This window comes from Neovison vison, chromosome X, assembly GCF_020171115.1.
Source record: "Neovison vison isolate M4711 chromosome X, ASM_NN_V1, whole genome shotgun sequence".
Classification (NCBI taxonomy): domain Eukaryota; kingdom Metazoa; phylum Chordata; class Mammalia; order Carnivora; family Mustelidae; genus Neogale; species Neogale vison.
In genome coordinates, this window is record NC_058105.1 from 131,526,630 (window position 1) to 131,547,015 (window position 20,386).

At 64.1% G+C, this 20,386-nt stretch overlaps 1 protein-coding gene across 2 annotated transcripts in view; it reads left to right on the top strand.

Moving 5' to 3' along the window:
• PPP2R3B (protein phosphatase 2 regulatory subunit B''beta) overlaps window positions 1-20,386 on the top strand; it is a 45,169-nt gene that overhangs the window by 18,454 nt on the left and 6,329 nt on the right. For both annotated transcript variants that reach the window (XM_044234339.1, XM_044234340.1), the window contains exons 3-10: window positions 12,147-12,250; window positions 12,532-12,634; window positions 13,223-13,297; window positions 13,954-14,040; window positions 14,758-14,914; window positions 17,619-17,667; window positions 18,351-18,440; window positions 18,658-18,833. In XM_044234339.1, the coding sequence (XP_044090274.1) occupies window positions 12,147-12,250; window positions 12,532-12,634; window positions 13,223-13,297; window positions 13,954-14,040; window positions 14,758-14,914; window positions 17,619-17,667; window positions 18,351-18,440; window positions 18,658-18,833 (841 nt within the window). The remainder of the gene's footprint in view (window positions 1-12,146; window positions 12,251-12,531; window positions 12,635-13,222; window positions 13,298-13,953; window positions 14,041-14,757; window positions 14,915-17,618; window positions 17,668-18,350; window positions 18,441-18,657; window positions 18,834-20,386) is intronic.

Consider the following 20,386-nt stretch of genomic DNA (forward strand, 5'->3'; position numbering starts at 1 on the left):
CAGGGTCTGTGCGTGTCCCTTGTTCATGTCCTGTGTGGCCAGCGTGTCTCCTGCTTTCTCTTTCCCTAGCCCTCTCCCGTGCCCGTGTCTCCCGTGCCCGTGTCTCCTGTGCCCGTGTGCAGCACGAGAACATTCTCCATGGCCCCAGGGTCGCCTGGTGCACACGTGGTACGGGAACGACGTCCTCTCCGGCCGCCAGGTCGCCTGGTGCGTGCACGGTGCGCGAACGTTCTCCTCCAGGGCCGCTGAGTCGCCTGCGTGCATCGGGTGCATGCATGGCGCGGGAATGTCCTCAGTCTGGCCGCCGGGGACCCTGGTGCGTGCGCCGCGGGAGAACGTGCTCCTTCCTTTCCTCCGGGGACCCTGGTGCGTGCGCCGTGGGAGAACGTCCTCCTCTTTGGCTGCCGGTAGCCCGGTGTGTGCGCCGCGCTGGAACGTTCTCCTCCAGCTGCTAAATAGCTTCCTGTACCTTTTGCTTCCCGTGTGTGGGGTCTGCCTTTCCGTCTGTGCCACGGTCCCTGACACAGAGGTCACGCACCGCAGGAGCCAGCTTTCAGAGCACAGCGCTCAGTGGCGTTCGCGTCCTCACAGAGCTGTGCGGTCGTCCCCGTGCTTTGCTTTAGGACACAGTCTTCCCTCCGAGACGGTTGCCTGCCTCCCTGCGTCCCGCTCCGTAGGAAGCCACAGCCCCGCTTCCCGTCTCTGTGCGTCGGCCCGTTGTGCACGTCGCGTACACACGGTTTCCCGGCTGGGATCCCCGCGTGAAGCACCTTTGCAGAACGTGCTCCCATGGTGGCACGCGTCTGCGCGTCCTTCCTCACTCTGACGTTCGGTATTTACCCAGTCGACCGTTCGTGGGTGTTTCTGTTGTTCCGGCTGCTGTCAGCACGCACCCAGGGGTGTCTCGTGCACACGTGACCTTTCTCTTGGGTGCGCAGCAGGGACTGGTCGTGCGGGGTCACGCGGAATGCTGGGCAGCTGCCTGTGGGACCGCGAGCCGTCTGCAAACACCCGCACCGTGTCCGTGCCCACCCGCAGTGAAAGAGGTTGCGCTGTGTCCCCTTCTCGGATGACAGACGCTGACCCTGGTGCGCGGGCACCAGTGTCTGCTTCTGGGGTTGATGTGTGGTTTCCTTGCCGACTGACGACCGTGCGCGTCCCTCCACGTGCTCGTTGGCCGTTCGTACGTCTCTGCACGAGTGTCTGTGCGCATCCTTTGCCCGCGTCTCCGTTGGTTGTGGTGCCGCTGTTGAGTTCTAAGAACGCGTTGTGTGTCGTCGACACCAGTGTGTGACCGGACTCGGGGTGCGCACTTACGTCCTCCCAGTGCGTGGGTCATTGTACACGCTTGGGTGCATTTAGGATTTCATTGTGACCCACTTCATGTTATCTACTTCCGCCTCTGTTTCTTGTGCTTCTGGTGTCCTATTGGAGAAACGCTCACCGAGTCTGAGGTCACGAAGACGTAGTCTTTCTTTTCCGGCGGGTCGTCTAGTTCCACCTCTCACGCGTATGTCTCGGGTTTGGGTCAAGTTGGCCTTTGTCAGCAGCGACGCTGGGGCACAGCGTTGTCTCCTCCGTGTGCAGACCAAGGTGTCCGGCACCATGTGTGCGGAGGATTTGTCTTTCCACGTGGACGGGTCTCCCTCGCGGGAAATGAGTTGATCGTGAAATGAGGGTTTATCGCTGGGTCCTCACTCTGTTGCCTGGACCCGTATTTCCGTTTTTCAGCCAAGGCAATACCGCCTTCATCACTGTTGCTTGGTAGTAAGTTTTCGGACCGGGAAGGGTGGCTCCTCCGGCTTTGTTCTTCTTCAGGATGGCCGGGGCTCCCTGGGGCTCCTTGTCATGCCGTGTGATTTCTAGGGTCAGCTCGTTGGCTTCTACGGAGAGGCCAGCAGCTCCCCTGATAAGGGTCATGTTGGTCTGTCCATCGGTTCGCAGACCGCTGCCGTCTTCACGTTCCGTCTTCTGATCCACGTCCAGAAGCTTCTCTCCCTGGAATGACACTTTGCTTTCAGCAGCGCTCTGGGGCTGTCAGTGTGCTTGCACGCCTTTTGTTGAATGTGTTAGAGCTTTTTATTCTTTTGGGTGGTTCGCCAGTGGGATTGTTTCCTAAACTTGGTGTTCAGGTTGTTCGTTGCAAGTGTGTAAAAATGCACTTGACTATTGTGTGTTCCTCTCGTGTCCCGTGCCCTCCCGAACTCACGTATGTGTTGTACCGTCGCTTGGCGCATCCGTTCACGTTCTATAGAGTAGGAACCGACAAGCAGGAACCGGTGGGCTTCTTCCCGCTGCGTGTGTCTGCTGTTGCGGCCCATGCCTGCCTGCTGAGGGAGACGTCCCGCGCAGCGCTGGAGGGAAGTGGGAGTGTGCGGTACCCTGAGTCACTGCCTTCCTTGCGGGGAGAGCATCCGTTCCTCCACCACGCGCCGTGATGTAGCTGGGAGGTACCAGGCTGAGGGCGTTTCTTTCCATCGCGTGTGTGCTGAGTGTCTGTTTGGAAAGGATGTTGGATTGGTCCCAGCTTCTTCTGCACCCGCGCGGATGGCTTTGGTGTGTCATTGCGTGGATACAGTGTATTCTGCGAGCCAGCATCAAACCAACCTTGCATTCCTGGAATACGTCCCATGTGGCCCAGGTGCACAGTCGTTTTCCTGAGTTCCTAGATTCCATGTGTCCGGATTTTGTTGGAGATTTTTGCTCCGTTCACATTCATAAAAAGCACTGATTGCAGTTTTGTGACTCCTTTGTCTGCTTTCGATGTTAGACTAATACTCGTCTTAGAGTTCAGAAATGTTCTCTTCCTTCGTGAATTGGGCTCGTCAAGTTGTTTTTAAGTGTTGTTTTATAAGTGTGTCAAAACATGCACGGTTCCAAGGCCAAACCCAGAAATCCGACATATTCAGAGAAGTACACAGTCTGTGCCTGTCTGTTTCCCGTGTTCTTGTCCTCTGCCCAGAAGGAATGGTGGTTACGGTGTAGGTTTACTGTTTTACTGTTTTGTTTTTCAGTACGAGCAACCGTATGGACATGAAGTAGGTTACGAAGTGCACACATAATATGGAAATGTACATAGATAACTAATCCCATGCTTTGCTGAGGGAGAAGGTAGCACGCCGTCCTACACACGGGTATGTTCCCACCGAACAGGGTGTCGAGGCACTCATGGCAGTCTGTCCAGGCGGTCCTCGCCTTGTACCTACATGCACTGTCAACGCTCCTGACCACGCAAGCCGAAGCCATGCAGGTCTGTGTTAGCCGGGGGAAGTCACAACTGTTCTGGAACTTTTAAAAACTGTTTGTCAAGACATTAGAAACTTTCCTATAGTTTCTTATGAATGCACGGGGAAATGGAAAAAATAGACCAATTTTGGTTGCACTGTCAGTTAAAATGTTAGAAATTCTAAAAGCCGGTGTTGTACTTCTTAGTAAAACGTTAGCAAATGGTGCTTGAGTGCGGTTCGCCCCTGTGTCGCCCGGTGTATGGTAGCGTGAGCCCCTCTTCTGTGCCTGGCTCTGGTCCTGCTCCTGAGTCTGGCTCACTTCTGACCTCGTCCCCTTTGTGCTTTCAACGTGGTGAAATCTCTCAGAGAGTTTCCTTCCGTGAAGCTTGTGTCTGGCATCCCGTCCTCTGGGACGCGTCTGAGTTTCCCTCACAGCCTCGTCTGTGTCGACCCTTGGCTCTCGCTGACTTCCTCTGGCTCCACACACACGGCTCCTTGCCCTGCGCCAACAGCAGGGTTCCCGCGGCCGGCATTCCTCCGCGGCCGTGTTCCCACGGATCCCGGTCGCGCCCTGTCATGTTTCTTCCAGAACCCGGCCAGCAAAACGGCCCGACCTCCGGCTGCCGCACCTGTTACCTGTGCGAACACCCGTCTGAGACCGTGGGCTTGCCCAGAGCTGAAACCGCTTGGCCCATTGGCTGGGGAAGAAGCTGGTTTTGGTGGTAAGAAGCAGATTTTCACATTCTCGCTGAAGCGCCCAGGAGACCCAGGGTGACCCGGCACGTTTTGCAGCCCGGAGAGCACGTGCAGAGCCCGCTTACTTTCTTGCAGTGGCGTGCCTGGTGGGAGCCGGGCACACACAGCCACACACCGTGCCGTCTGCCTGACCCAGAAACCCGCACGGTGCCGGGTCCTTCACAGCCTTTCACACAACCGATAGGCTATTTTACACTTCCTGCTCCTAGCAGACGGACTCAAGGAGCAGCAGTGACGCCTGTCCTCCCTCAGGTGTCTGTGCCGCGGGAATGAAACCAGGAACGTGCTAGCGCGGGGACTGGCAGGGCTCCCTGTACTTTGCACAGCCAGGGCTTTGTGGTGAGGGCCCCTGTCTTCCTGCAGGTGCAGAGCACGGAGCTGTGGGGGAGCCGTGGTCTGCATTCACCCTCCCCCACAGAGGGGCCGCGGGCCCGTCGTGGGGACCTGGGGACGGACGCAGAGAGGGGCTGTGGGCGCCTCTTGGGAATGTGTGGACGCAGGGAGGGGCCGTTGTTTCATCCTGGGGACGCAGGGAGGGGCCGTCGGTCCGTCGTGGGGACACAGGGAGGGTCCGTGGGACCCTCCTGGGGACAGTGCACCAAACATCGGATGTGCGTGTCACATCCCATGCCTGTGGCTCGGGACCGTTGTGTACGTAGGGTTGGTGGGTGACAGGACACATGCACGTGGGATGCTGTCTCGTGGGCCCAGGTTCCCCTCCGTACGGGCGGTGCCGTCTCAACACTCGGGGTCAGCGTACGGATGGTGGCCGGCCTGACGCGTCGTCAGCCCGAGCAGCGAACGTGGTCCCGTGCCTGCAGTCTGGCGGTCAGGTGCGCGGGAAAGGGCGTCCTGGGCCCCGTGTGGTTCCCATTTCTGCCGATTTGCTGACACGTCATTGGTGGAATTTCAGCGGCGGTGGTCAGTGCGACGTCGGCGTAGTTCCTGCGCGCGTAGCTGCTCCCCCCAGGCCGCGGCGCCTGGTTCTCGGCGCAGAAAGTTGGACTCCTTCCGGCGCTTACATCCCTCGGTGTTGGTCTGTTTGGGCTTTTAATTTCTTTAGTAAATTTTCATCAGTTCATGTTCTAAGACGGTTGTTTGTGTAACTTACACACTTATCACTTGAACGTTTTTCCTCTTCTTGTATCGGTTTTAAAACCCGTACCAGATCTGGGTGTGTGACCTTCGTTGTGGGGTTCTTTGCTTCTGCTTCCTTTCTTGTGTGCTCACGGCGGAGATGGATTACGTGGTTTCTCCGATGCGCTCGGAGGTCGGCTCCGCGGGTTACGGCCTGACTCTCTCATGTTCTGACTCTGCTGTCGTGCGGTTTCCTCACGTCGCGGTCTCGCGTCCCCCACGTGTGTGTGTGCAAGTCACCGCGGCTTCACGTCCCTCTGCTTTTGTGGAACAGATTTTCACGTGTTTCGCACAGTGCGTCTTTCCTTCGTTCTGGAGCTTCCGTGCGGTGCAACGGGTCTGCGCCCCACAGCCCGTGCTCCCGTGCGGGACCGGAGCTGAGCCGTGTGTGTTCCCCGGGAACTGTGCACGCAGGCCACGCCACACGCCTTTCCGACCGGCCCAGACTGCCCTCCCCCAGGCCACCCCACGCGTCCGCAGGCTGCCACCATATCAGGGCCCTGGTCCCATTCATCCAGCTTGACCCTGGGCCATAATAGAGCCCCACGGGCGCACCTGCGCATACCCCAGCCCTGGGGCTCGACCTCCACGGGGTCATCGGGGACCTGCGCCTGCCAAGTTCGGCACCCTCCGGTGGGAGCAGGGGCCGACCTCCCCATCACACCTGTTTCCCGTGGTCCTCACGGCGGACAGCCACGAGCGTCTTGTCTCGCGTTCCCTTGTGACCCTGCGTCTTGGACGACACGCCCGATGGCTCACTCGAGCGTCTCACAAACGGGGTCATGGACGTCCTGTTGGGTCACGCACCGTGGCCGATGCCGTAGCCACGACTGCTCGGTCAGACCTGAGCACGGAGACGGTGGGCACGTCCTCCTGCCGTGCCCGCCTGGGCTGTGCGTCTCCATGCGCACAGCAGGGTGCGGGCGCCGGCCTCTGCAGACGCCCCCACACGGACGGAGGTCCCGGCCCCCCTGCGTGTGCCGACGGCGCTTTCGTCTTCGACGACCACGAACATGCATCCCGTTCTCACAAATGTCGCGTTCCCTCCGGCACGGGCTTCCGGATGCGGACCACCGAGGTCCGGTTGGGGTTTACATCGCCAAAGACCGGGGTTCGCTGTCGTGGGTTCTTAGGACGCTCGTGTCCCTGGCCGTGCGGGCAGCTCAGGACGGCTCCGAAGCGCCCCCCGCAGTCCGTGTGCTGGAGCGTCGTCTTCGGAAGCAGGTGGGCTGTTACTGGGATGTTGTGGAGAATTCCGCAGGGAAGCCGTCTCGGTCGCCGTCTTGCCGGGAAGGCTACGTTCCACTCCTCACTGGAATTTCCCTCCTTGGCGTCGCATTTTTTTCTAAATTTTTAGAACTTTTTTACACACGTACAGTGTGTGACGAGCCGCAGGGGAGCAGGTCTGTGCGCCGCAGGTTGACGCACTTCCCAGCACTCACCGCGGCACACGCCCTCCCGATTCGGGGCGTCACGTACGCGCAGGGTCTGCCCGCAGTTCCTCACGGGGGCCGGGACGGCGAGTGTCTCCCGCGTGTCCGCCCGGGCCCCCGCGGTGCTGAGCCTGTCGGGGAGAATGGGGCACACGCGTCCCGCTCTCCGGAGCTCTAGGGACGCTGCTCCGGTGCTCGGGCCCCCCGTGCGTCTTCTCTCTGGGCTCTTCACCGGCTCGACCACGAAGGGCTCCGTTTCTCTGGCCTGTTCCCAGGACCGGCTGCTTGTGTCCGCGAGGCTTTTCCTGGTGACGCTCCGTGACGGTGGCTTCCGGCTTCCTCTGGATGACTGCGTGCCTTCGGCCTCCCTCGGGATCGTCGTGTTCCGGCGGGTTCCGGGACGAGGCCGTTCTGGCCCACCGGGGTCTTCTGCCGCCCTGGCCTGTAATCCGCAACCTTCCCGCGCACGGGCGGGCCGTGCGTTTTCCCTTTTGTTCAGCGTCCGCGAGCTCGCAGCTGCATGGGCCGTTTCTCCTTTGCCCGCTGGGGTGTTTAGGATTCTGTTTCCTGTTCCGAAACTTCCAGCTTCTGTGGACGTCTTTTTCTGACTGATTTCTGGCTGATTTCTGCTGTCGGCAGGGAAATACCCCCTGTCCCGGCAGGGAAATACGTCTGTCCCGAAAACTGTGCTTGGACGTGAGTTAGGGCCAGGATGGCCTCGAGGGGAGGGTCCTGTCCGGGTGCAGACCGAGCCCCGTCGCAGCTGGTCTGACGGTGTTGCCCTGTTTGTGTTTCCGCCCTCGTAGGGTTGGAGCGAGCAGAGCTGAGCTCCCCGGGGGACCTGTTTGCTCCCCGGTTTGTGTCCTGGGGTCCGAGTGTGGCACACTGCAGGCTTCCTGTCTTGTGACCCCAGGCGTGGGGCCTGCGTCCCGTCGGTGATGCTCCCACAGGCAGACCGGTCCCCGACACCCCTGACTGTCACCTGACCTCCGTTCAGTTCTCGTACTGCCTCGTGGGGACGGCAGAGACCCCGGAAGGCGAGGACTCGGCCCCCCAGGCCGCTCCATTTCTGACACCTGTCCCCAGTCCCAGATTGTCACGGCGGCACTGAGCGACTGCCGCAGACCCTGGGGGTTCGCACGCTCCTCCTTGGGGCCAATAGTGCTGCACGGGCAGGGGAACAGGCACACGGGTGACCGCTGGGAGGGTCTCAGGCATCGGAGCTGCGGTCCCGCTGGAGCCGGGCGCCTCCCCCGCGTGCTCAGACACATCCTGCACCCGGAAACTCTGCAGCCCTCGTCTTGACTTCCACGTAGGCCCCCCCGTGTTGCCGCGACGCATCACAATCCTGGTGTCCAGGCGCACGCCTCCACAGAGCATGGCACGGGGCCGGACGTCTCGGCAGCTTGGCGGCTCGGCCTTCCTCTGCGCAGGGCCAGCCACCGCGTTAGGACGGCAGAAGGACGTGTCAGGCCACACAGCCCGCGGGAGTTAGGAGCTCTGGGTCCGGAACTGCAGGGAAAGACCCAGTGTCCGAACTGGGGATCCCAGCACCCCCGTCCCTAGGGAAGTAGGAGGGTCTCAGACTCATTGTGCCGGGACGCGGAGCGGAGACCAGTGTTGGTGTTTGTTACATCGCACACGACGGCGTAGCGGATGCTGAGTACGAGGATCCGGGCGCGAGGGCGGCCCGATGCCCCTCACGCCGCATTCCGGACGCGGGAGCCACGGGCGCGGAGACGGGCTTGCTGACTGTGCAGGGTCAGGGTACGCGGGGATCGGCGGTCACAGGCCCCTCCTCGCGGTGGGGCCAGACGCACGGTTCAGACCCCGGCGTGCACTGTGCAAATACAGATCTTTCTGAGGAACCGGTAGAAAGCCAAATGGCACCAGGGTGCGCTTCCTCCTGCGGGACGATTTGTCCTTTCTTACAAGCTCTTCTTTTCTGGGTCTTGCGTGTAAGGGGTCACGGCTCCCGTTCGCTTCTGGAGGTGAACAGCTTGTCCCGCACGGCAGCGTGGGGCGCGACCAAAGCCTTCCCGCCGTCGGATGGTGGAGACCCGGGCCCGGCCGGCGCATCCTGGGGCCTCGGCCTCGGAGGACCCCCTTACGGGACGGTGCCCAGAGCCTCGTGCGCGGGGACCCCTTCGGGGACCGACGTGTGGAGCCAGGAGGGGCCACGGTGCCGTCCCCGCCCGTCCTGCCCGCTGCGAGCGTCCTCACACGCGCGGGACGGCCCAGAGCCCCGTGTTCCCGGCACGCCGGGGGTTCTCCCGGTCACGGCTCGCGGTCAGCAGCCCGTGCTCTGGCTGGTGTCCAGGTTCGCCCCTCACGCCGCGGGCACGGGTGTCCTCTTGTGCGGCACGGCATCCGTGGCAGCCTTCCACACCGGCGTGGGGCGCTGCTCGTCGGTTGTGCCCAGAACGCGTGCGTGGTTGTGATGGCCGCGGCTTCTTCCGCGACGTGGACCCAAACCGGCACCGTCAGAGGGCGTGGATCTGCCCGTGGGTCCGCTCAGCGCCGTGCGCGTGCACCGGGGACGTCCTGAGGAAGGCCGCTGCGCACCTTCTCGGCCGCGTCCTGTGGAGCGATCGTCGGGTCCGCGGTTCCTCCCGGAGGACGGCGTGGGGCCGGAGGGACTGGTGGCCGCTCTCCGTCCACCCTGCCCGCGGATCTGCACGGCAGCCGCACCTCTTCCTCTTGCTGCGTCGACCCTGCGCGCGGGCTCCGTCCCCGGCTGCTTGCGGAAGCTCCGGGTCTCGCGTGCAGGCCGACACGCGGACGCAGATTGGTTCGCGCGGGTGGTTCTGGTGTGTCGGTGCACCCGTGTTTGCACGTCCGTCGTGCGCGCGGACGCGGACCGGGTTTCACAGCCAGCGGGCGTCTGTGCGCTCTGGGCCCGTCTCTGGCTCTCGGGGGCTGCGAGCGATTTCCTCCTCGACCGCCGGTCTTCAGCCGCGCCGTGGGTGCGCCTTCCCGGGTCAGGGTCTGAGCGCGTCTTCCCCGTGTGCCAGCAGCTCCCCGCAGGAGGCTCTCCCTTCGCGGCCGACGGTTCTGTGTCCTGCGGGAGGGACGTCTGCTGCCGTGAGGTCAGGAGCGGCGTCGGCCCCGTCCTCCTGCAGCACAGCTTCGGGGCCGGGAAGCGTCGTGCGCGGACCGTCGTGGCCGGTGGAAGAAGGTCCCTCCCCCCACGCGGCGCCCTCGCCGAGATCGCGTATGTTCCCCCGGAACGTCAGTGTTGCCTTTGTCCCGAGTCGCTCCACGGGCTCAGCTCTGTCCTCACGGCTCCCTGCCGGGGTCCGTGTGTTCCTCCTTGCTCGCGCGTGCCACGACTTCGCGCACGTCACTCTGCCGTCGGCCTTCAACGCCCTCGCTGCCCGCGGGGGCTTCTGACGGAGCCTCTGTATCCGCACCGACGCCCCGTGTCGCTGCGGGGCTGGGATTCCGGCGGGGCTGGGATTGGCGGCTCACACGGGAGCCGGCGTTGGGGCTCAGCCCGGTCTTCAACGTCTCCCGGCCGTGCCGTGCGGTTGGCTCGCTGCAGATGCCGCGGCGCCGCTGGGATTTGACGCGTTTCCTTGTACCGTGCGTCACGGAGCTGCTAGACATTTATTTTCTTTGTTTTTTGAAGATTTTATGTATTTATTTGACATACAGATCACAACTAGGCAGAGAGGCAGGCGGAGAGAGCTGGGGATGCGGCTCATCACCGAGCAGAGAGCCCGATGCGGGGCTCGATCCCAGGACCCCGGGACCATGGCCTGAGCCAAAGGCAGAGGCTTAACCCACTGGGCCACCCGGACGCCCCAGAGATTTCTTTCAGGAACGGTGGCCGGCGCGTTAGGGTAGAATTGCCCCCACAGACCGTGCTGGCCTCTGGCAACGTGCTGGGAGTTCCCGGTCGCCGCATCCTGTGAGTCCCCGGCGGTCGGCCCTGCGTTCCAGCTCCGGCTCACAGCCGCGTGGCGTCCTCCTCCTGGGCCCTCACACCGTCCCGTCTCTCCCCTGCCCCTGCTCCGGGGCTGAGTCCACGGACGGGGCTCGTGCTGCCCTTGCCTGGGTCCCAGCTCGGACACTCGGGCCTCGTCTGTGCTGTGCGCCGTGGCTGGTCAGTGGAAAGCCTGGGCTGACGTGAGGTGTTCTGGGGCGCCCGGCGGGCTCCCTGGGTGGAGCGTGTGCGTCTGGATCTCTGGGCTGGGCCTTTGAGGCCCATCTTAGGTGCAGAGATTATTTTTAAAAATTAAATTTTTTTTTTTTCTTTAGTAATAAGGCGTTTCCCTCTGTTCTCGGTTTCCTGGTCTGTTGTTTCTTAGTTCCTGTTTCTTCGGTGGCCGGATTCAGCGTGCTGCCCCGCTTCGTACGGGATTTCTGCGTCCGTGTTTCGTACGGGATTTCTGCGTCCGTGTTTCGTACGGGATTTCTGCGTCCGTGTTTCGTACGGTATTCTGCGTCCGTGTTTCGTACGGGATTTCTGCGTCCGTGTTTCGTACGGGATTTCTGCGTCCGTGTTTCGTACGGGATTTCTACGTCCGTGTTTCGTACGGGATTTCTGCGTCCGTGTTTCGTACGGGATTTCTGCGTCTGTGCTGACGAGGGACGGCCAGCCCATGGTCTCTGTGCACCCATGGCGGGTTTCAGCATCTGCTCTTGGCCTCGTGACAAGAAATAGGAGAAGTTCCTTGTGTCGCCCTGGAAGTAGTCGGAACAATCTCCTCCCGAACTGTGGGAGCGGATTTGCTAGGGAGCCGCTGGGGTCTGCGCCGTTCCTGGGGAACAGGAAGTTCCGGGGAAGTTTTCCAGATTGAGCTTCCTGCAGGCGTGCGGCTTGTGCGCGTCTTCGGTGGTGTCCCTTCGGGTGCGGTTAATCCGGTCACGGCGCCGCGGCACGTTGGGCACGAAGCAGAGGAGCGTCCACTTCCCGCGTCCCTCACGCGTGTGGGGCCACGGGGCCGGCTCACGGTAACTCCTGTTCTCCGTCTCTTGCTCCTGGCCAGGGCTGCGGACGGCTGCTGGGATTTTTAGGTCTTTAAAGAGCTGACTTCCGAGTCCGCTGATTTACCGTCTGAGCTTCTGCGTTCTTTTCCGTTCACGTGTGCCCGGCCGGCGTCCTTCAGTCCGCGTCGGAGGTAGGGCCTCGGCTCACGTGCGGACGCCCCGCTCTGTGCCCGCGTGCGGACGTCCCGGTGGCTGGGATTTTCCGTGTCGCGTCACGCGCCCTCTCTCGTGGGTGCCGTCGGTTCCCTCCCCGCGGGGATCGTGAGCCGCTGCTGGACTCGCTCCGGGGACCCGCTGGCCGCCGGCTGCTGGACTGGGTGCCGGGCAGGGCGTGGGCTGTTCCCGTCCCTGAGCTGCGTTCCTGTCACCTGAAGTGGCAGCGGCACACGGGCTTCTTGCTGTCCCTGGTGCGCGGGAAGGGACGGGCGTCTTGCGTCCGGAGGGAACGCTGAGCTCCTCTGCGCGGGGCTGCGGGGTTCGGAGGCCGGCCGTCTGCGGGAGCGTGGCCACGAAGTCCCCGCGGGAGCGTGCGGCCACGGTAGGAGCCGTGGGGTCCAGGAGGCGCTGACGGCCGGCCCGCTGTGCCCCTCTGCCGCAGGCCTGTGGCTGCCCGCTCTACTGGAAGGGGCCGCTGTTCTGCTGTGCGGGGGGAGAGCGCACGGGCGCCGTCTCTGTCCACAAGTTCGTCGCCATGTGGAGGAAGTGAGTCTCGGGCCTGCGCACTGGGGGCGGGTGCCGGGAGGGGAGGCGTGTCCCCAGCCCTGCGTGTCCGGGGGCAGCTGCCGCCGCGCGGGCTCTCACTGCTGTGGCCTAGACGGCGAGCGGAGGGAGCTGAGCCCCAGGCACGTGGCACGGTGTCCCATCCCCTCTGGGCAGCGCGTGACCACGCTCCGTCCTGGGCCCTGCCCGCCCCGTCACCGTGCTGGGGGCGGCCTCGCGGGTCTGGTGCGTGGACGCCGGTGGGACGTCCTCCGTCCTCGCAGGGTCCTCCAGAGCTGTCACGACGACGCCGCCAAGTTCGTGCACCTGCTCATGAGTCCCGGCGCGAACCACCTGGTGCAGGAGGACTTCGTGCCCTTCTTACAGGTGCGTCCGCGTCCGCGTCCGCTCCCTCCCCCTCCTCCGGGCCGCCCCCGCGTCGGCTCACCCAGGAGCCAGGGTCGGGCTCCCTTCCCTAGTCCTGCTTCCCACAGAGGCGCCTCGTGCCTGGATGGGGCCACGTGTGCCGCGGTGTCGGGTGTGAGCGGAGGGCCACGGGCAGCGCAGAGCGTGAGGCCGGAGACAAGGTTGTTTGTCCTCGGATCTCTGTGCCGCTGCTCTGAGACCCAGGGTTACTCCAGCACAACAGACCCGAAGGCCACGGGACCGTAGCGTGTACTCCGAGGACATTGAACACCTCCCTGGGGACCTCGGTGCGGGCTCTTGTGTCTTCACATGCGTTGATTCATGGTCAGCGGTCACAGATCACGGGGCTCGCTGTCGCGGACCGGGGCCGTGCGGGGATCCACAGCCTCGCGCGCCCGGGTTCTGCCCTGGGAGCGGCCGTGGGGCTGGCGGGACCTGAACGCAGCAGCCCCGTCCCTGGGGAGGCGGCAGGGGCTGGGGACGGACGCGGGGTCCGTGCTCGGCGGGCGCCGTCCGAGTCCCTGCGTACTGTCTTGTGTCCGTGTGCAGGACGTGGTGAACACGCACCCGGGCTTGGCCTTCCTGAAGGAGGCGTCCGAGTTCCACTCTCGCTACATCACCACCGTGAGTACTGGGCGCGGCCAGTGGCCACAGGCCCCCCTTCTACCCGGGCACCCACGGGAACGCGCAGCCTGGGCCTCGGGCTGTGGGCCTTCGGGACCCTGACATTGTCACCCACGAACGAGATGTTGGCCACGTCTGCCAGGCGGGGCTGGGCACGGGATCTTGAGGGGCAGGTGGCCCGGGGCTGGGCACGGGGTCCTTAGGGGCAGGTGGCCCGGGGCTGGGGCTGGGCACAGGGTTTTGAGGGGCAGGTGGCCCGGGGTTGGGCATGGGGTCTTGAGGGGCAGGTGGCCCGGGGCTGGGGCTGGGCACAGGGTTTTGAGGGGCGGGTGGCCCGGGGTTGGGCATGGGGTCTTGAGGGGCAGGTGGCCCGTGCTGACACAAGCTCCTGCAGCGCCTCCCGTGCGTCCGGACGTCCGTCGCCAGCCGGGGTAGGGGCATGGGGACGTCCCGGAGAGCCGTGTGCTCTCCCTCCCTGGGGGCAGGTGCCGCTCAGCCCGGGTGCCCGTCTGGGCTCTCGGGAACGCGTGTGACCGCGCTTCGGGCCCCGAGGCTCAGAGGCGCTTGCGTGCACAGCCCAAGCGTGCGGCCCGCGAGAATGGGAGCCGCGGCCTCGCCGTGCCCCGGCGCTCTGCTGACGGCCCTCCCTCCTGCAGGTGACACAGAGGATCTTCTACTCCGTCAACAGGTCCTGGTCGGGGAAGATCACGTGCGCCGAGCTCCGCAGGAGCACCTTCCTGCAGGTGGGCGGTCGCCCGGCGGGCTCGTGGGCCTCTGTCCGTCCCCGTCCCCATCCCCGTCCGTCCATCTTCTGTCCACTGGTCCCTCCGCCACCCTCCACCGTGGACCGTCCGCCCACCCTCTACCCATCCATCCGTCCGTCCTGCGTCCTGTCTTCCGCTCTTTCCCGTTTGTTCTCCGTCTTCTGTCCTCCGTGCCTTCTCCCTGCTTGCGTTTCCACTTGTGTGTCCCCGTCCCCTCCCGCCACCTTCCTCTCCGTCTCCGGTCCTGCTGCCCCCGGTCCTGCTCGTCCCGGTCTCCGTCCTTCCGTCTTGCACCCGTCCATCCATCCATCCGTCCGCCGGCCGTCCCCGTTCGTGTCCCGGCCGGCATCCTCCTCGCTCCATCTCGACCCCGCGACCGTCCCCCATGGTGCAGGACCAATGACCGCTCGGCCCCGGGGAGCAAGGTGTCGTCTTCGCTGGGGTGCGGTGCGCACGTGGCCGTCGCGAGGAGGCCCGAGGCTGTGAGGGGCTCGGCACTGGCGGGGCTGCCGCGTGTCGCCAGCAGGACGCGGGCTGAGTCTCGGGCACGGCCCCGACGGCAGCTGCCGACCCGGATGCTGAGCTCCCAGCCCCAGGCCCGGCTTGACCGGGTCTGGGCTCTCCGGGACCCCTGGGAGGTCCCGCCCGCAGGAGACCCGGCTGCCGGGACCCACGCTGTGTTGGTTCGTTTGGCAGAACGTGGCGCTGTTGGAGGAGGAAGCGGACATCAACCAGCTCACGGAGTACTTCTCCTACGAGCACTTCTATGTCATTTACTGCAAGTTCTGGGAGCTGGACACGGACCACGACCTGCTCATCGATTCCCAGGACCTGGCCCGGCACAGTGACCACGGTGAGTGCGCGGCCCGTGTGGGACAGGGGGGCCGACGAGAGCCGGCCCCTCGCGCAGCCCGTCCCGTCCAGTACCCCCGGCCACGGCCGGCTCCCCGGGCCCGCGGCCCCACGTGGGAAACGGCCTTCCCCGGTCTCCGGGAGTGGCCTGTTCCCGCGGGACGTGCGTACGGGAGACGCAGGCTGGGCACGCGCGGCACACGGGAGGCACAGGGACGCACGTGGCACGTGCGGGACACAGGATGGGGACGGACGTGGGTCACGATACACACGGGACACGGAAGCACACGCGGGCTGCTGACCGCCTGCGTGAGGAGTCTCCAGCCGTACCAGCGCTGCTGCCCGCGGGGTTGCCCGGGCACTGGCGGCTGCCAGGCTGCGGCTCGGCTGCGACCCTGTGACAGGAAGGCGGGCGGACGAGGTCAGAGCTGACCCCGTCCCGTGCAGCCCACAGAGGCCGGTCTCCGTGCGGAGCCGTGCGGTCCGTGTTTGCACGCGCGCATCCGGGCGAGCGGTCCGTGTTTGCACGCGCGCATCCGGGCGAGCGGCCCGTGTTTGCACGCGCGCATCCGGGCGTGCGGTCCGTGTTTGCACGCGCGCATCCGGGCGAGCGGCCCGTGTTTGCACGCGCGCATCCGGGCGAGCGGCCCGTGTTTGCACGCGCGCATCCGGGCGTGCGGTCCGTGTTTGCACGCGCGCATCCGGGCGTGCGGCCCGTGTTTGCACGCGCGCATCCGGGCGAGCGGTCCGTGTTTGCACGCGCGCATCCGGGCGAGCGGTCCGTGTTTGCACGCGCGCATCCGGGCGTGCGGTCCGTGTTTGCACGCGCGCATCCGGGCGAGCGGTCCGTGTTTGCACGCGCGCATCCGGGCGTGCGGTCCGTGTTTGCACGCGCGCATCCGGGCGAGCGGTCCGTGTTTACACGCGCGCATCCGGGCGTGCGGTCCGTGTTTGCACGCGCGCATCCGGGCGAGCGGTCCGTGTTTGCACGCGCGCATCCGGGCGAGCGGTCCGTGTTTGCACGCGCGCATCCGGGCGTGCGGTCCGTGTTTGCACGCGCGCATCCGGGCGTGCGGTCCGTGTTTACACGCGCGCATCCGGGCGTGCGGTCCGTGTTTGCACGCGCGCATCCGGGCGAGCGGTCCGTGTTTACACGCGCGCATCCGGGCGTGCGGTCCGTGTTTACACGCGCGCATCCGGGCGAGCGGTCCGTGTTTGCACGCGCGCATCCGGGCGAGCGGTCCGTGTTTGCACGCGCGCATCCGGGCGTGCGGTCCGTGTTTGCACGCGCGCATCCGGGCGAGCGGTCCGTGTTTGCACGCGCGCATCCGGGCGTGCGGTCCGTGTTTGCACGCGCGCATCCGGGCGAGCGGTCCCGGTCTGTGTGGCTGCTGTGACGGGGCCTGAAGGGACAGCAGCGCCTCCTCAGAGCCCGTCGTCGAGGATGCCACGGACCGTGTCCCTGGAGGGCTGGCGGGAGTTTGCGGAAGGGGTTGTGAGAAGTGACCGCAGCCCGGGCCCGCCCACCGCAGGAACGCAGCCTCCCCTGGGCTGCCCCTCCGCGCGGGGCGGGGCCGTGTCCCAGGGGAGGGTCCTTCCAGCTCCTGGGGCTCCCAGCGTCCTTGGGCCCGTGGCCGCGTCCCTCCCGTCACTGCCTCCGTGATCCCGGGGCTTCTCCTCCGCGTCTGTGTCTCCTCTGACAAGAGACGCTGCGTTTAGGGCCTCTTGATCCGGGACAGGTTCATCTCAGGGCTTTGTCCGGGCCCCGTCTGCAAAGACCTGTTTCCCTTCACGGCCGCACGGCCGGGTCCCAGGAGTCGGGACCTGGCCGTGGTTTTCTGGGGAGGCTCCATTCAGCCTGTTGAGACGCCCAGTCATGGTGTACCCGGGTCACATCCACGCAGGCGTAGGATGAGTCGGGGGACGGGGAAAGAGCCCGTCTCCGTTCCTCCGTCTTGGGGTGCCGGGCTTGGGAGGCGCCGAGCTGTGTCCCTCCAGAATGGCCTCGCTGAGGCGCGTTCTCCGGGACTCCCCAACGGCCCGGAAGCGCAGGTGGGGTCTGGACAGACGTGCTTACGGTTACACGAGGTCCGTAGGTGGCCCTGACCTCCTAGGACGGGGCTCGCACAAGAAGAGGGGACGGCGACACACACACACGGAGGGACGACCGCGGGAGGACACGGGGAGCACCCGGGGTCTGCACGGCCCGGAGCGAGGCCTGGGGACAGCCCGCCTGGGCCCCGCCTGGGTCTCGGACTGCTGCCCCCCGGGACAGGGGGAGGACAAGCCCGTGTTGTTCGAGCCGCCCCTTCAGGGTGCTCCGGGACGGCTGCCCCAGCGGACCGATGCGGTGCGTTCACGTCTCCTGTGTCAGCCGGTGTCCGTGACAGACACTGGCCGTGACCGCACAGCGAGGGCGTCTGCAGGCGGAGCGTCGGACAGCGAGACTCGCTCGTCACTCTCTGACCCGGTCTCGGCGTCCCCGGGGCAGCTGTCACTCTGCGGCTCGGCCTGGGCTCCGTCCTCGGGACGGGAAAGCGGTGGGCAGCGCCCCGGGGGGGACACACGCGGGACAGGAGGTTCCCCGGGTGCCACCCCCCAGGGCTGGGGCTCCGTCTCAGAGCCGACCCGCCCTGCGAGCCCCGAGCGCCGGCCGCGGCCGCGAGTGTGTGCGGGAGGCTCACGGCCCGACTCTGTCTCTGCAGCCATATCCACCAGGATGATCGAGAGGATCTTCTCGGGGGCCGTGACGAGGTACGTCGTGAGGGCGGCGTCTGGTGGCTGTGGCCGGGGTTCGGTGCCCGAGTCCGGTTCTGTCTCACCCGTTCCTTAACGTGAGCTGCTTGTCAAGGGCGAGGGCCGTGGTCATGGCGGGTCGTGAGGACACACGTGACTGGGACCTTGTCACACAAGGTCGTAAATAAGGGAGGACACGTGCTGCTGTCACGTGCGGTCACAGGGAGGACATCTTTGTCACAGGAGGTTATTATGAAGGGAGGCACGTGCCATTGTCACACAAGCTCGTGAGGGCAGACGCAGCTTTGTCATGTGATGTCACTGGGGGACACACAGAGTTCTCCTGCTCCAGAGCGTCTATAAGGGGACATACCTCTTTGTCACGTGGGGTCATAAGAACGGGGGCCGACACCATTCTGGCATGACGTCATCAGTAAGGGGTTGGGGAGGACCGGCCCCACGGTGGTGGGTCATGTCAGGCCCTGGGCGTCTGAGGGGGCCCTGGAGTAGGGGCATCGGCGGCCATGAGGCAGCTGCGACTGCGGCCACAGAAGCCACCCCTGCCCCGTCTGCAGTCCCAGGCCTTCCCAGGCAGGAGCCCGGCGTGGGACGGCCAGACGCAGGGAGGTGGGCGGGGCCCCTCACCTCGCGCTGCGCCTCCCGACGTACGGTCTGTCTGTTGGTCTCGACTCTGAACCCAGGGGCAGAAAAGTCCAGAAAGAAGGAAAAATAAGCTACGCTGACTTTGTTTGGTTTTTGATCTCTGAAGAAGACAAAAAAACCCCAACCAGGTACGTATTCGATGGCTGCCCCGGTACCCCGGCCCCTCCCGGAGGCCAAGGGCTAGCGGCCGTGCCTGAGCATGGGCGCCACCAGGGGGCCACCCGGGCAAGGCCGGTCCCAGGCAGAGTCCCCAGCGGGCAGGGCTGGCCTGGATGGCGTCCTCCCGGGTGCAGTGAGGCCCAGTGGGTTCAGTCCCCAGCTGGCGCTGACCGCCTGTGACCGCAGCATCGAGTACTGGTTCCGCTGCATGGACCTGGATGGGGACGGCGTGCTGTCCATGTTTGAGCTCGAGTACTTCTATGAGGAGCAGTGCCGCAGGCTGGACAGCATGGCCATCGAGGCCCTGCCCTTCGAGGACTGCCTCTGCCAGATGCTGGACCTGGTGAAGCCGCAGAGCGAAGGTAATGTTCCTGGAGATGGAACGGCCCCATGTGAGGGGATGACCCCTCATGAGGGAACGTAGCCACGTGAGGGGACTTGGCTGAGGTGATTACTCACTGTGAGCTGCGATGTCTGTGGGATGCGTCGTGGGAGGAGATGTACCCCCGTGATGGGATGTGCCACGTGAGGGGGACACATCGTATGAGATGTGTCCCTGTATGAGGGGACATGTACTGTGAGGTGATCTCTACCCCCACCCCTGTGCAATGTGATGCCCACCCCCCCATGTGAAGGGATAGCCTCCTGTGTGAGGGGACACATCATGTGAGGTGATTTTTCCCCCTGTGAGCAATGATGCCCCCCATGTGAGATGTTTCCCTTTGTGAGGGGACACGTTGTGTGAGGTGGTTCCCCCATGTGAGATGTGATGCTGCCTCCGCCCATGTGACATGTCCTCTTGTATGAGGGGACATGTAATGTGAGATGATCTCCCCTCACCCCCGTGAGATGTGATGCTCCCCCTGCCCCATTTGAGGGGATGTCCTCCTGTGTGAGGGAGACACATTGCGTGAGGTTCCCCCCGTAAGCTGTGATGCCCCCTTTGTGAGGGGACACATCATGTGAGGTGATTTCTCCTCCCCCATGAAATGTGATGCCTTATGTGAGGAGATGTCCCTCTGTGTGAGGAGACACCTTGTGTGAGGAGATGTGTGTGTGAGGTAACATGTCATGTGAGATGTCCCCATCTGAGGGGGCACGTAATGTGAGGTGATGTCCCTTCCCCGCCATGAGATGTGATGATGCAATGTCACCCCATGTGAGGGGATGTCCTCCTGTATGAGGGGACACATCATGAGGTGATTTTCCCCGTGAGATGCAATGCCCTCCCCCTTGTGAGATGTCCCCCTGTGTGAGATGTCCTCATGTAAGGGGGACACATCCTTTGAGGTGATTGCCCTTCCCCCATGAAATGTAATGCCATGTGTGAGGAGATGTCCCCCTGTGTGAGGAGACAAAATGTGAGAGAATGTCCCTGTGAGAGGAGACACATAATGTGAGGTGATCCTCCCCCGCAATGAGATGTGATGCGCTTTTGTGAGGGGATGTCCCTGTGTGAGCGGACAGGTCTTGTGAGGTGATTTTCCCCCGTGAGCTGTGATGCCCCCTCATAGGAGATGTTCCTCTTGTGAGGCGACACCTTGTGTGAGGTGATTTTCCTCCTGTGAGATGTGATGCTGCCTCCCCCCATGTGAGAAGTTCTCTTGTGTGGAGAAATGTAATGTGAAATGATGTTCCCCCCCATGAGATGTGATGTCCCCCTGTGTGAGGGGACATGTAATGTGAGGTGATCTCCCCTTGCCCCTGTGAGATGTGATGCTCCCCCCATTGGAGGGGATGTCCTCCTGTGTGAGGGGGCACATTGTGTGAGGTGGTTCCCCATGTGAGACCTCCGCTTTGTGAGGGGATACATTATGTGAGGTGATTTCTCCTCTCCTGTGAAATTTGGTGCCTTGTGTGAGATGTCCTATGTGAGGAGACAGGTTGTGTGAGATGTCCCCCTGTGTGAGAGGGC